The 14,690-nt window shown below is 36.8% G+C and overlaps 2 protein-coding genes across 10 annotated transcripts in view; one reads left to right on the top strand and one right to left on the bottom strand.

Annotated features, from left to right (window-relative positions):
• LOC141427563 (uncharacterized) overlaps positions 1-14,690 on the bottom strand; it is a 271,369-nt gene that overhangs the window by 19,284 nt on the left and 237,395 nt on the right. For all 5 annotated transcript variants that reach the window (XM_074087134.1, XM_074087135.1, XM_074087136.1 and 2 more), the window contains one exon: positions 2,687-2,780. In XM_074087134.1, coding sequence (XP_073943235.1) covers positions 2,687-2,780 — 94 coding nt within the window. The remainder of the gene's footprint in view (positions 1-2,686; positions 2,781-14,690) is intronic.
• Positions 3,763-14,690, top strand: part of LOC141427561 (uncharacterized) — a 38,697-nt gene continuing 27,769 nt past the window's right edge. For 2 of the 5 annotated variants that reach the window (XM_074087130.1, XM_074087120.1), the window contains exons 1-2: positions 3,763-3,803; positions 8,752-8,814. In XM_074087130.1, coding sequence (XP_073943231.1) covers positions 3,778-3,803; positions 8,752-8,814 — 89 coding nt within the window. In that variant the 5' untranslated portion in view covers positions 3,763-3,777. Of the gene's footprint in view, positions 3,804-8,263; positions 8,452-8,751; positions 8,815-14,690 lie in introns of those variants that run through there. The other 3 variants (XM_074087118.1, XM_074087122.1, XM_074087129.1) reach the window with 3 other exon arrangements.

Here is a 14,690-nt window from a genome sequence, read left to right as displayed (position 1 = left end):
AAAATTGCTCAAAAACGCTGTAAATTAGCTGGCAGAACATTTATAAAACAAAAAACTAGTAAATTACAGTACTTGACAGAGCCACGGCTAATATCGTGGGCGTAACTTCTACTAAACATTAAGCAGCAGCATACGTTTGTGCAAGGTAATACATAGATGAACCAGCAAAATCGGTATCTGCTTCTACAAGGCTCTTCTATAGCCATCGTACTGCAGATTATATCACCAATGGTTTGGATATAATGCACTAGCGATAAATAAAACAGAGGCGTTTTGTTTTATGATTACTTACGCACTTATCATACTCTTAATTCTTTCAAGTTTCGGTATCATTATCCACATTTATTAACACCACCATAAAATATCATGATGACAGTACATTTCGGTTTATATCAGGGTTCTTTACATTTTCGCTTAATCCTTCATCTAATCTCACGGCGCAGTTTAGAGACGACGTAATTTGGCACAAGCTTTATGTTCCTTGAATGATTTAGGTCTCTCATCAATCACTATAAACTCATTTTTATCAAAACATTTACTCTCAAATCGCCGGTTATCTATATTTATCTGGTGCTCAGACTGCCAAAGTTCTAGATATTTCTTAGGAAGCTAGTAAATATAGATAATCACTTTTCATGGGCAGATTTGATATCTTCATTCACATCTAGTTGGTCTCCGGGAATTAGCATTACCTTTTTTAACGTTTGTGTGAGAAAGTAAATGTAAAGTAAACTTGGATAATGTCCAGACAATCCAGTCCGCGGACAAGTAACTGCTTGATTGAATATTTAATTATTCACTCAGTGTAATAATACCGCACAACTCATTTCTGAACATTACGCGGAAGTAAAGAATTGTCAGCTTTCATTCCAATCAATGCAATGTAACTGTATATTTTTATAGCCCAAAGAGGACAAATACATTACCTGTATTCATAGCACACAGCTAACAATCCTTGAGGTTAACGATAAAAAAATCTTAAACATGAAATTTTACCTGGTTCATTGACCTACGGATTCATACTAGTGGAACGACGTCCGAATAACATTAAGGGGCTGTTTCACCATCCATTGATTAGTGTTAACTGACGGTTAATTGTGATGCCGTCTCTATTTGTTTTGTTCGAATAGACGGAGACGGCATCACATTTAACCGTCATTTAACACTAATCAATGGATGGTGAAACAGCCCCTAAAGGTCTCTAACCCATAACACCGTATCATACCATGACATAAATGTGAAATGAGAGCCAAGTTCAATATTATGATATATTCCTTGATTGTTGACTTCAACGACAAAAGAAGTGAGATATAAATCGGTGCCAAGTGCTAAGGTGCCAAGTTCAATGGTCAGTCCTAAAATTTATTTATACCAATATAAAATATTATTTTATAACAACTTTAAATATCATTTCTTCTTATAACTTAGGATAATGTATTGAAGCCTAAGGTCGGACTTGGCTAGTTCTCATAAACGAATTATTATTAAGTACCTACTAAAACAGTAATGGAAGAGCCCTATGTTCGATGGCTAGTTTCTACCAGCACGCCAAATTTTCGGAAGAATAAAATAAGAACTTTCAGCTTTAAAACTTGCGAAGGCTATAATATTTCAATAAATAAGCGAAATTTGACAAGTTCATGTGAACTAAAAGAATTTCCTTGCTCACCCGCGACCTTACGATAGCTAAGCTTATGCAAAATATGCGTGTTCATGCAGTTCCTCCACCTCCACACTGTAAGAACACACACAAACCCATCTATCACCACCACCACACTACACTGACGCGTTTCGAACTCAACCAGAGCTCATCTTCAGAGTGACACAACCGTACACCATGCTACCAGTTATTAGGCTAACGAACCACAACCACCGTTTTAACTTGTCACTGTAACTCCCCAAGTACCCACATACGTTTTATGAAACAAAACAAAACTACCCACAAATTATTAATAATTTTTTTAACCCTCCTTCAAAACTACCTTGATTTTTATTTATTTACTGTCAAGGCATCTTTTATTAACTACCATTGCTGAAATTAGATCCAAGCCGTAGCAAGGGAGATGAATTATTAATGAGCAGGTAAATTTAGTTTCATGGGGTTTGTGTGTGTTCTTACAGTGTGGAGGTGGAGGAACTGCATGAACACGCATATTTTGCATAAGCTTAGCTATCGTAAGGTCGCGGGTGAGCAAGGAAATTCTTTTAGTTCATTGATATGGACCTCCGCAAAGTAACGCCTGATTCAATAAAAAGTTTATGTGAAATAGTTTTTGAGTTATGAGGGTGTCAAAAGTGGCTCCAAATGGTAGTGGTAAAATTTATTATTATTATTTATTGACATATGATACGGTGTAGTAGGAGACCTTAAAGATTGCAGTTATAGCAGAACCCAAAGTCATGACCTACTAATACAACCAATGTTCCACAGAAAAATTACACTCGAACCGACTAATTCGTCACCCACTGTAAAACCTTTTCATGCCGTGACATTGCATTGCTTGACAAGGGAATTTATTATGACACTTACTGTGAGAACGTTCTACGGTGGGTCAGGAATCAAATGGTTTGACTGTACATCGTAAATGTACTCGTAGTATACAAATTACCGTGAATCATCGCTCACTCTTCGCGAATTGCATGATTCATCGGCAGCATCATTATTATAGTACCGGGTATCACTTACTTTATTGTTAGGGCGAGAAGCACTATGATTAGCCCAACAAGAGCCATGGCAATGACTACACCGCATATCATGTAATTCGCATCATTCGGGGCATCTGTGAACAAAAGAACGTCAAATTAATTTTAGATGCAAGGAGCAATGAAAATTTGTAATATTATAAATAAAAGACATAGATGCTTAGTGATCTGATGTTTCAAAGTTATCGTTATACCGATAACAAGAGCAAATAATATTGTCTGGGTGAGCGGTTAGTTCCGAAAGAATGTGACGTCTCTCGATGAGAGCGGAACATAAATGTCGCTAGTGCTGCTGCATAAGTAACGTGGTAGAAATAAGCAACCTGAGATATGTATGCATAGAAAAAAATCGTGTCTAGATTCCTGTCCAGCGGTGGTGTAGGGGTTATAGCACGCAGCACGGATTGCAGAAGACCGAGTTTCGATTCCCAGCGCTGGTCTCTTTTTCTGGTTTTTCTATGCATCCATGTCTCAGTTTGTATTTTCGATATGATTTCTCGGGATACCCGTAAAAGTTTAAGACTCCAAAAAACCAATCATAAATATACGGCTATAAAGCACACCGCGTGAATGATGGAATGGAATAGATCTCTCTCTCTCTCTCTCTCTGTCTCCATTTGCGCCCAGCTCCTTACAGAGTGTAGACGTGTCGCTCCACTTCTCGTTTTTCGAAAGTACTATTCAAGTTTGTAAGAAAGGAACAAAACCTAAGAAGATCGAAGGAATAGTGTCACAAGTAATCGTGATACTTGGTTGGTTTTATTTTTAAGAGGTTTTTTTTTTGGTTAAAATCTTGAGTAGCTACGAGATACCTTGATGAGCCCACTTAGATCCGCTGATGACAGGACCTGATGATGTACTCGGACTCACAGTAAATCTGCCGTGTTTGGGCTCAAAAGCATGTCCTGATGAGCCCTCTTAGATCAGCCGATGACTAGAACCTGATGTTCTACTTGCTGTTATTTTGTGTTTTATTTATATGACTGTCGTTGAATTTGTTACAGGATATTTATCATGGGTAATATAAAACAACGGTTGAAAGCAAAAATAAAAAGAAGTCTTCATAGAGAGAGGATGGAGAAAGTTCGAGAAGCCAAAAGGTAAAAAAACTTATTAAATAAATTACATATTAGATCTGACTATGATAAGTAAAATAAATATCACGAATTTCTTTAAGAATCCCTTCCAACATACACATCATACCCATTGTGTTACGCAGAATATTTAGACTATTTAATGGAATATTGATTATGTGATTTAATAAGTTATCCATCCACAACATCTCAATTCTTGATCTTGTTGAGTTACTTTGGAACATATGACAAAATAATTTTATTTGTCTGATTAATTAAAGTATCATATCGATTGGTCGCGCTATGATCTCGGCAGTTACCACTGTCTACCCGTACATAAAAATGATTTTTGTGCTGCGCATTGCTCATTTAACATTTATGTTTTTGATGGTTATATAATTATTTTTTGCACAGAAATTATTCTCATTCACCATGAATACATTATTATTTGTAAATTACTCTAGTTCCTTACGTTTACGCTCTGCAGTATTATTTTTGGACTCTTCTAAATTTTGTTGTACCTTTTGTCAATAATTTTCAGTTATCAGATTTTTTCCCTTAAAGACAAATTGAGCCATCTGAGAGTGGGTTAGGTTTTTGATCGCTAAGTCAGTGAGTCAGTCATAAAAAGGCCAGTTTTTGAACGTTAATCAATAACTATTCGAGCTACATTCATGAAAAATTGCATTCTAGATAAGCTAAGGAGTTTAAAAAATCAACTTTTATGTATGTACGTAGATTAAATAGGTTTCAAGTTATGAAGGTGTCAAAAGTAGCTCGAAATGGTTCCTGTAATATACACGCGGCTGCGTCGCCAGATCCTTTTTCTTTGAACTTGTCTGGAAACGCTACCGCGTGTAGATTCACGGGTGCGAAATCCCTTTACCGTGAAAAGAAAGCCAATTTTTAACTAAAAATAACAATGCTAATGAGTAATTGCCGATACTAATCGTCCGCAATTATTAATATAGTATAATATCATTAAATTTAGTAAATTGAAACTAGGGTGCTGATGCTACCTACCGAGTACCTAACCAAATAACAAAAGCTTTGTCTGGCACCATAATAGTTAAAATCGAGGTGAAGGCACAGGCTAAACAACAGCATTTATAACGGGCCCGTACCTCGTGCCAATTGTACCGTGCCGCATCCTTAATTTGAAGACAGCATAAATCGATAACATGGGAAAATACCGGATCGATACCGATTACAAGACGATGAACTGCACTAGTGTTAAAAACCGCTAGTAAACCGGTGTTTCTGAATAAGAAGTTTTATACTTCTATCTAGAATTTTATATATAGTAGGTAGTTTAAGGGGCTGTTTTACCACTTGTCGACTAACTTTAAGTGTGTGATAAAAGTAATGCCGTCTTTGTTTATTCGGACAAAACACCGGCCCTAAGTATAGGTACCTAGGGTTATAATTTAAAAAGTTAATCTAGAAAACCAAATTCTTCCTTATCCGCCATTTCTGTTGCTTCAGCTTTTGTTGGAAAAAATATACCTACATAAGTAAGTAATTTCTTTTAGAACTTTTTCAATTTATTGTTTACTTAGCATTTTTGTCTGTTAGGAGGTAAAGTTAAATACCAGTGGTTGGAATTTACACTAACGATTAAAGCCCGCTTATAATTTGATTTGGAAATTCCAATGTGGTCAACTGACCATATTAGGTACCTACACAACAGGACAATAATACACTTTTAATGAACGCCGCAAATTGTAGCTTATATAAATAACATTAAAGTTCAAAACGTTATTTTAATTTTATATGAATAAATATCAGACTTCGGCACAGAAAAATCACCTCTACTGTATTCATTGATTCTTCCTAATGCGTAACAGAAAAACCACAACTGGAGGAATATTAAATGTAAAAAAAACAATTGAATTGATAACCTCCCTGTTTTGAATTGTCGGTTAAAAACTGAAGTAAACAACATTCGTAATTAAATTCATCATCATCATCATGTCAGCCGAAAGACGTCCACTGCTGGACATAGGCCTCCCCCAAGGCTCTCCACTCAGACCGGTAATTAAATTAGTTTAAATTAATTCGACTAATAATAGTTAAATATCCATGTAGTACCTACTCATGCCTGCCCATTTTCAAATGTCATGTATTTAGGAAGTTACCCACATTAAAACGAACTTTTTTATAAATATCAAATACTAACCTACCAGTGGCATGGAGTATATTTTTGAGATTGGTTTTTGTAGTTTTTTTGTCTTTTTTATTTCAACTCCAAATTTGTTACTTTTACGGTCATCCCGTGAAATCCAACGAAAATACAAACTGAAACATGGATGCACAGAAAAAAAAAACAGAAAAAGAGACCAGCGTTGGGAATCGAACCCAGGTCCTCAGCATTCCGTGCTGCGTGCCATACTCACACCACCACTGGACATACTTGGAATTTTAATATTTAATGAATCTTTCGCCACGGCGCTACCTCACTATTTAGTACCTACCTACCTATCTTCTTTCGCGCAGCATTCGTTTTTTTTATGAATACTGAGCTACGTTATGTCAAAGAAAATAGGTTTGTGTAAATCCTTTTTGTACGCTATTTTCTGTTTTATATCATTCATTGTTGTTCCTGCTACAGTCACGGCTTCAATCTTTACGGGTTTGCCCTCATCGGTTACAACTGCCATAAGAATTTTAAACATTGATCATTTCATTTCAATCGGTTATGAAAACGAAAGACGCTGTTGTTTTGTAAATCACGTGTTCACGTCACATTACTCCAAGGCTTCAATGTCCTCACTCGATTGGCTAATGTAAACAATTATTGCAATTGTAATAAAATACTCTTGTGAACCCAACTGATCGATATCTTCGGCCATCCTAATTTGGTGCGAACGATACACGTAGAAACTGGCCCTATATACCTACTACAAAGTGCATAATTCGAAATTCGTGTCTTGCCGTCCCGCTGACGCTAATTTTATTTAATACGAGAATGAGAGGGACAGTACGATACGAACTTCGATTTTCCCCGCTGCTGAGCAAGAATTCCACGTGTCCCTACTGTTCACATTTTAAGTACTTAACTTTAAATCGGTGTTTTCGGATTGGCTACTTTTTTGAGGTTGAGTCGTCTTAGGGCCAAAGACACTGCTCCTTGCTTTTGTTTATCTACTTCATTTAAGTTTTTATTATTACAAGCTTTTCTTTAACTTGCTCTGTTTTATTTATTTTTGTTTGTTTGGGTCAAATCTTGGAAGCTAAATTTGACATACTTATGTAAATCTGGTGACAATACAATAATCTGGTAGTGAAATCCTGGTAGTCCGGCCAGGACCGTCTCCGCAGAACAGAACTCCTCAACGGTTTATGGCATCGACTTGAAATTTGGTACGGAAATGTAGCTTGGATGACAATACAAGTACAGTCAACAAAAAGTACAGTCTGCAAAAAAGCTTGCATTAAAAATGCAATTTTAAACAAATACTTATTTATTAAAATGTTATATAAGGTGTTTTATGGGGGCGCGCATTCCGGAAAAATCCATTATGGACGCCTGGGAAGATAGGGCCCAGAAAGTGTCGGAACACCGGAATTTCACTACCAGGTTAATATATTGTTACCGGACTTACAAAAGTATCATGTCAGCCGAAAGACGTCCACTGCTGGACATAGGCCTCCCCAAGGTTCTCCACTAAGACCAGTCTTGTGCCCGCATCCACCGCGATCCCGCAAAAAGTATGCTAAACTTCAAGTCAACCTGAGAGTGGTCAAATTTACAGTGGGAAATGGGTTATTCACTTACATACCTGAGTACATTATAAATTATTAAATAAAAGCTTGCAAAATAAAAGCGCGATGCTTTGCGCCAGCTAGTTAGCATTTACGACAGATTAATTCAGAACAACAAATACCTATTCCGACATGTTTTATGTTACGAGAATGTTACATAATCTGGATTATTTATGGGAATTTAAAAAATGAGGGAAATACTGTAACTTGTAAATAAAAAAGGCGTGGAATTAAACCAGTTGCTCTAAGTATGTTAGTACAGTCACCTGCATTAAGGCCGTTCCTTGAGCCAGATACGCAAAACTACCCCAAGAATTATCCTATTGTTCTACAAAGCGTTGATATTGTAGACGTGGGAAAAATATATATCATTCTTGATTATATTATCTTTATTAACACAGCTTTCGATACACGATTCATCACACTTCGCTCGATACAATTAATTCCCAAAGTAACCTCCAATTCGAATTTTTACTCCAACTTTACTTGTTTTTTTACTACGTGACACTATGAAACAAAAAAAAAGAGAAAAATCAATCACTTAAATAGTAATTTGACAGCTTCGAATTTCAATAATTTGAGGCAATATTTTTAAAATAAATAAATATCGACAAATTCTATCGTAAAAAGATATTGACTTACGGCCTGCAATGTCTATCTCCGTCATTCTTTCGAAATGTGACAGTGATCGCTGAGCACTAGTGCCAGACGGACGTGTACTAAGTTTCCCCAAATAAATATAAGATTTTTTTTAACTTGATTTGCAAATATATTATTGTAAAAACTGTGTTGTGTGTCCTACTGATATACCGTGCATGTGCGTGTGTGTTATGGGTAACAAACAATTAAATAAAAAGAAAAAATCTCGAAAAAGACAACTCATAAGATTCCAAAAAACGATGGAACTAACGTAAGTAAAAAAAAAAATTACTAAAACTGTTTAGTAAATTTTTTTTTTCACTACATACTATTTTCACTGGAAAATAGTATTTATTTCGCTATAAAATTACTAGTTTACAAATTTAAATTTCTATGAACAAACATTACAATCATGAATATGCATACACTTAGTTCAGAATTTCACCCACCGAAGGTAAGCATTGGCAGCGCAGTGTTTTCAGCGTTAGTATATATCGGCGACCAAGCATTCAAACGTGCCGAGAGTTCGAATCTCAGCTCGTAATTAAAAATTTTGCTTTTTTATTTTTAGGAAAAAGAGAAAATTGGATATTGTCACAGCCGAACAAAATACAAAATCTTCGGACTACATCGAGTGAGTATAATTATATAGTCCTCCTCATGGGTTTTGATGACGGCGGGCGACCCCACAAAACTATCCTCTATGAATTAAGACGCCTATTGTGGGCTCTAATATGGCTGGCTAGGCCGAATTTACTTTTAAATACTCTCCTACACGCGTGACAGTACAGTTGCCCAGCTGAGTTGTATGTATACGTGTAGGAGGACTTGGGTCTTTCTTTACGTAATTGGCGTTTTACGTCTAACGCCGTAAGACGCCCCTCCTCAAATAATTCCATGCCCTTCGAGATGGTAGATCGCCAAGACGACCGCCCTGCAGCCAGTTCCTCCCAACACTTGCTTAAAGCTGTGAGTATAATTATTATTCGACCGAAATACAGCGCGAACCAAACATTTATATATAGATAAATGTTTAGTAGTAGTATATATATAAGAAAGGGAAAACGATCATTCGGTTCACCTGATGGGAAGCAATCACCACCGCCCATAATAAACACCTGCCAACACGAGGGGTATCACAGGTGCATTGCCGGCCCTTTGAGACATTGATAGGCTCGTTTTTTAAATGTCCCAGGAAGCTTCCATATTTTAGTCTTCCGTATTCCAAATTCCCGTATTTTCTATTGATTTCGTTTCCTTACCTTTACGCGTCTGTGGCGGACGCGCAAGCCGCGCGAGCCAGAAAAAGAAAAAAAAAGAAAAGGACGGTGTTAGATTGTATCCGATATTTATGCACGCTTTGTTGTGTCAGGTGCTGGTGATTGTACCTACATAATATAGTATAATAATTATTATGATGACATCCATTGGAAATAGCAGCATTAGCTGCAGTATGTATGAACTTTTTATATAATGCTAGTAGCGTGTATAAATCAAAGCATCAAATCCTTATAAAGGCTGACCAGAATTATAAAAAACCTCGCCATATTGCGGAAAACCAATAGAACTAATTTCTTGCACTGGCAACACTAAATTCAAATGTCATCTGTATACAATGTGTGGCCCAGAACCGGGGATAATATTAAAAACAGAGGCTCTATAGATCACTGGTAATTGAATCATCATGGTCCCACTTAATTAAAATCAAAACTTAACTCTTTTTTTTTAACTAATTTAATCGTAAATTCAATGTACGCCATCCTAGAACCCAACTGACGTCGCCTGTCACGCTACGAATGTCAAAATATTTTGCTTTACATTGCTTCTTCGAATTAACTTTAAAGTGTAATAAAAATTAAAAAACTAATTATTTTTAAAGTCGCTGAATTAATTTTGTTGAGTTTGACGAGTACGATCTACGTTTTAATTATTTGCCCCTGTTATAGGCCACACACGGTATTGCTGTCAAAGTTTAACGTTGTTTGGGCTTGGTATTTTAAAGTGTTATTTTGTGTTTTTGTGCGTTAAGATGCCGAAAATTGTCGATAGCCTTGGAAGGAAAATAATTCACATTGCATAAAAGTATTTGTCATAGAAAAAGTCTGAGAGATTATAAAATATTCCTTTAAATAACATCACCGACACCGTTGTCAATATGACTGGTAGGTATCGTATAGTAAGTGTAAAGAATGTTGCAATTTAAAACGTAGAAGTGCTGCCCTCGCGTCAGGTTTTTTTATATTCCTGGTCAGCCTTTACTTATAACTATCATCATCATCATCATCATCATCATCATCATCATCATCTCAGCCTATATACGTCCCACTGCTGAGCACAGGCTTCCTCTGAGGAGGCTTGGGCCGTATTTCATACGCAGACCCAGTGCGGATCGACCATAATGGCAATGATTATTTCAAATATTTGTATTTGATAAAAATATATTTTTTAATAGGTGAAGGTTTCTATTCTAGCTGTATTTTTGTTAACTGAACTTACATTGTCACCTAAACTACATATTCGTTCTTAACTGCCGCATAACATACATACTTAACTAACATTGCAAGTCAAATAAAATCTTTGAAAACGTAGTTCACTACATTTGCTATATATATTTAGTTTATTCTACACTAGCTGTTGTTAACTTCGTCCTTCCAGTGTATCAAACTATCTCCATATTAAATTTTCTCAAAATCAATTCAGTGTTTCAGCGTGAAGAGGTAACAGATAAACAAAGATTAGTAACTGGAAGTGTTGATGGTTTTTATCCCGGATAATTGCAAAGTACCCTCGGCATAGCGATAAACTAATTCTACGCGGACGTAGACACCAGCAACAGCTATAGTATTACGTAACGCACAATTAAATGTAGGTACCTAATGTAATTATCTATTTTACTGCTTATCTGTCCTTATGACACTTGACGCTATCTGTCGTAGACTCATGGTATTCGAAGCTGATGACCTCCAGCAACGATCAGGTGTCTGGTGTACCAAGTGCATCGCTCTGACAGCTGGGTCATTGCTCGCGAAACGGGTATTTTTTGAAGTCGTTGTTCTTTAGGATGCGATAAAAAATCTAATAACTCTAGCCTTAGTAAAAAAGTAGCTTGTGATAGTGATCTTTGTAACTACACACTTCAAAAACGTCTTGGGATACTCATTATCCCTAAACAAAGAGGTTTTGACTCAGTAGTATGTTCAAAACTGTCATCATCATCATCCCAGTCTATCCCACTGCTGGCCACAAGCCTCCTCTCAGAATGAGAGGGCTTGGGTCGTAGTTCCCACGCGGGCCCAACGCTGATTGGGAACTTCAAACGCACCATTGAATTGCTTTGCAGGTTTGTGCAGGTTTCCTCGCAATGTTTTCGAAAACGAATATTGTATTAAGTATAATCGTTTTAGTTTCCCAAAAACTTTCGCATTTTTAATAGTAACTCGTAATTTTTACTCTATGTACCATCAGCCGAATAAATGGTCTATCCATTTTTAAACAAGTTCGAAAATATTTTTTATAATCGTTTTCTATATATCGTTAAAGTCGAACTTTTAGTTGACAGACACGTTTATTGGCATTATTGTGGTGTATGAATTAAACAAATTATCAACTTTAGGGTGGTAGACCACATACCTATTTGGCTGATGGTACCTGTTTTCTATATTGTTCATCATTTCTGGTGTACAATGATGGAGTATTCTGTATTGTAACGTATTGTAACATAACGGTAGAATCCTGTTGCAGTCAGCATTTGCCGCATTTATAAAAAAACAACTTGATAAAGGCAGCAGAGGCTCCCTGCGACAACGTTCTACTCAGTGACACATACAAACTTGTCAAGGTATAAAGGATACTCATATTTTCTTAAAGTCTGATCACATCTAAATAGAGGCAATATGTGGCGCCAATCATGCTAAATGACCATTTTGCAATACCACGTGTAACCTTCTTAGTCCAGCTGCCAATTGCAACGTTGCACTGATTCAGTATTACCTTATATGTATACCAATGCAATGCACCTTGCTCTTATACTATTACAAATCTATACAATGCAACCTGTTCTGCTCTCAATGTTTGCTAAAACAATTATTATTGTAAGCAAAAATTATCGAATTGATACACTTACACTTGACATTTACAAATTATACATTGCATTTCTTGCGCACTTTTACTATAATCTGGGCTATGTATGGTATGTAAAAAATCTTCTACGTTATCCTATAAAAATCTAGTATTAATAGATTTTGATATAGCTTTGCTAAAGCAAGCATTCCGTTCTTAGCGACCGCGACGCGCGACCGCGCTGCGCGTCCGCGACTGGGTCGCGCGACCTACAGCTTAGTATAAATTTATAAGGAGCACTAAACAAATGCCGCGACAGTTTGTTTAGTGCTCCATATAAGTTGCGCGACCCAGTCGCGGACGCGCGTCGCGGTCGCGCGTCGCGGTCTAAGAACGAAATGCTACCTTCAGAACCAGTGCAGTAGCATTCATAAGTAAAGGTCATACATGACATGAGAACTCGTTAAGAAGCTCTTCATTAAATCCCGAATCTTACGATTCTAAGATTAGGTATAATAAATACAATATTCGACGCTGTTCCTTTGGACTTCGGTTGGTCGGCCCGTGTAGAGAGAAAACTCTCTATCGTGATCTCCCTCCACAGCTCATCTACCCTCACTCTTGCGCGTGTACAATATAATTAAAATAAATACCCATCGTAGAAAATACAGTGAACGAGGAAGATTATCAATAAGATGTGTAATTTTGTAGATTTTCAAAATCATTAGGAAATACCACAATTTCCATCCATACAAATACATTAGAAGTTTAGAGAATCTTGTCGACGGATTCCTGAGCACGAGCAACATAATTATCAGCGACGGCGTGACGACACAATTACCTACTCGCGTTATGCTACGTGAAGTAAGCAAAGACACGTTGCCAAACAATGGTGATTGTTGATGAAATCAACGGAGGTGGCAACGTGACCGCTGTAACCGAACATGCAAATACGTAACTTTAGACTTTTCTCCAAGAGTCTACAGGGTGGAAATTCGAGATGGGGCCACCAAAACAACCACTACTTCAATCGCTGGCGCACCGCGAAATTGTTGTTAAGAGACCACTGCTTACATTTGGATCTTACTGAGCATGATAGATTTTGAAAAAAAATATAACACTTGCTGTCAAAGAAAAAGTGAAGGTTATTTTTCGAAAATATTTATAACTAGTTTAGTGGATGTATTTATTTACTTATAGGTAACTAGCTTTTGCCCGCGGCTTCGCCCGCGTGGAATTCGGTTATCGCGCGCTGTTCCCTCGGGAACTGTGCATTTTTCCGGGATAAAAAGTAGCCTATGTCACTCTCTGGCTCATAAACTATCTCTATGCCATAAATCTCGTCGATCCGTCGCTCCGTTTCGACGTGAAAGACGGACAAACATACACACAAACATGCAAACACACACTTTCGCATTTATAATATTAGTAAGTATATTGATTTAACTCCATACACTCTTTGCTATAAATAAGTTTTAAACCAGGTATCTCAAGATCGAAGATTGCTTTTTTTATAACAAGATTATTAGTAATATGACAATTTTACTTTCCAGCGAGCTGGCTATAGCAAACTCCATCGAGCGTCAGTAGAAGTAAAATTTTGAACGCAGTTTTACTCACTAGTAGTCCTCTTTTAAGCAGGCATAGAAAAGTCTACTAATAATTTCTTTAACTCTTGGAGCATCAACTATTATTTATTTCAAACAATATCAATATTGTCGGATGTATATAGAAAAGCTTTGATAGCGTTTCATTAAATTATGACATTAGTTACCGTCGCTTGCAAGTGTGATTGAGTACAAATTGCCCCACTCTTTGTTATTATCACAGCCGTCCAATCGAATCGCCCGGACGAAATGTTCGTAATTTAAGTACTTACACGTGACACGTAAGTGACACGTTTTGTCGTAAAGCTGAAATCTCGCTATGGTCACGTCTTCCAATTTTACTGCATTTCATATGCTGACAATGGCATTACACGCCTTTAAAAACTGTTGGATTTTCGTTTTTTAGGGTTCCGGAGCCAAAATGGCAAAAACGGAACCCTTATAGTTTCGTCAAGTCCGTCCGTCTGTCTGTCTGTCTGTCCGTCCGTCCGTATATCACAGGCATTTTACTCGAAAACTACAAGATGTATATCAATGAAATTTGGAGTACAGATGTCTTGTCAAACCCGCTATTTAGTTTTGTAGTTAAATTACAAAAATAAATATTAATACCATACACGTAACAGAATTTTTTTTTTTTTAACTCTCATCAATGTGTGGCACATAGTTCGTCAGCTCTTTCGAAAATATAGTAAGGTTTCTCAAAAACTTTTTTGATTAAGTGAAGATTTCCAGAAATAATCGCTCCCAAAGTGGCAAAAATTGCCCCCCCCCCTCTCTATCTTGTAAACCGTTTGTCCAAAAAATATGGAAAGTAACGCTTAATAAATACTTTCAACGAAAA

Source organism: Choristoneura fumiferana, chromosome 4, assembly GCF_025370935.1.
Source record: "Choristoneura fumiferana chromosome 4, NRCan_CFum_1, whole genome shotgun sequence".
NCBI lineage: Eukaryota > Metazoa > Arthropoda > Insecta > Lepidoptera > Tortricidae > Choristoneura > Choristoneura fumiferana.
The sequence above is the reverse complement of the archived record's forward strand: the minus strand, read 5'-3'. Positions and strand labels throughout refer to the sequence as shown.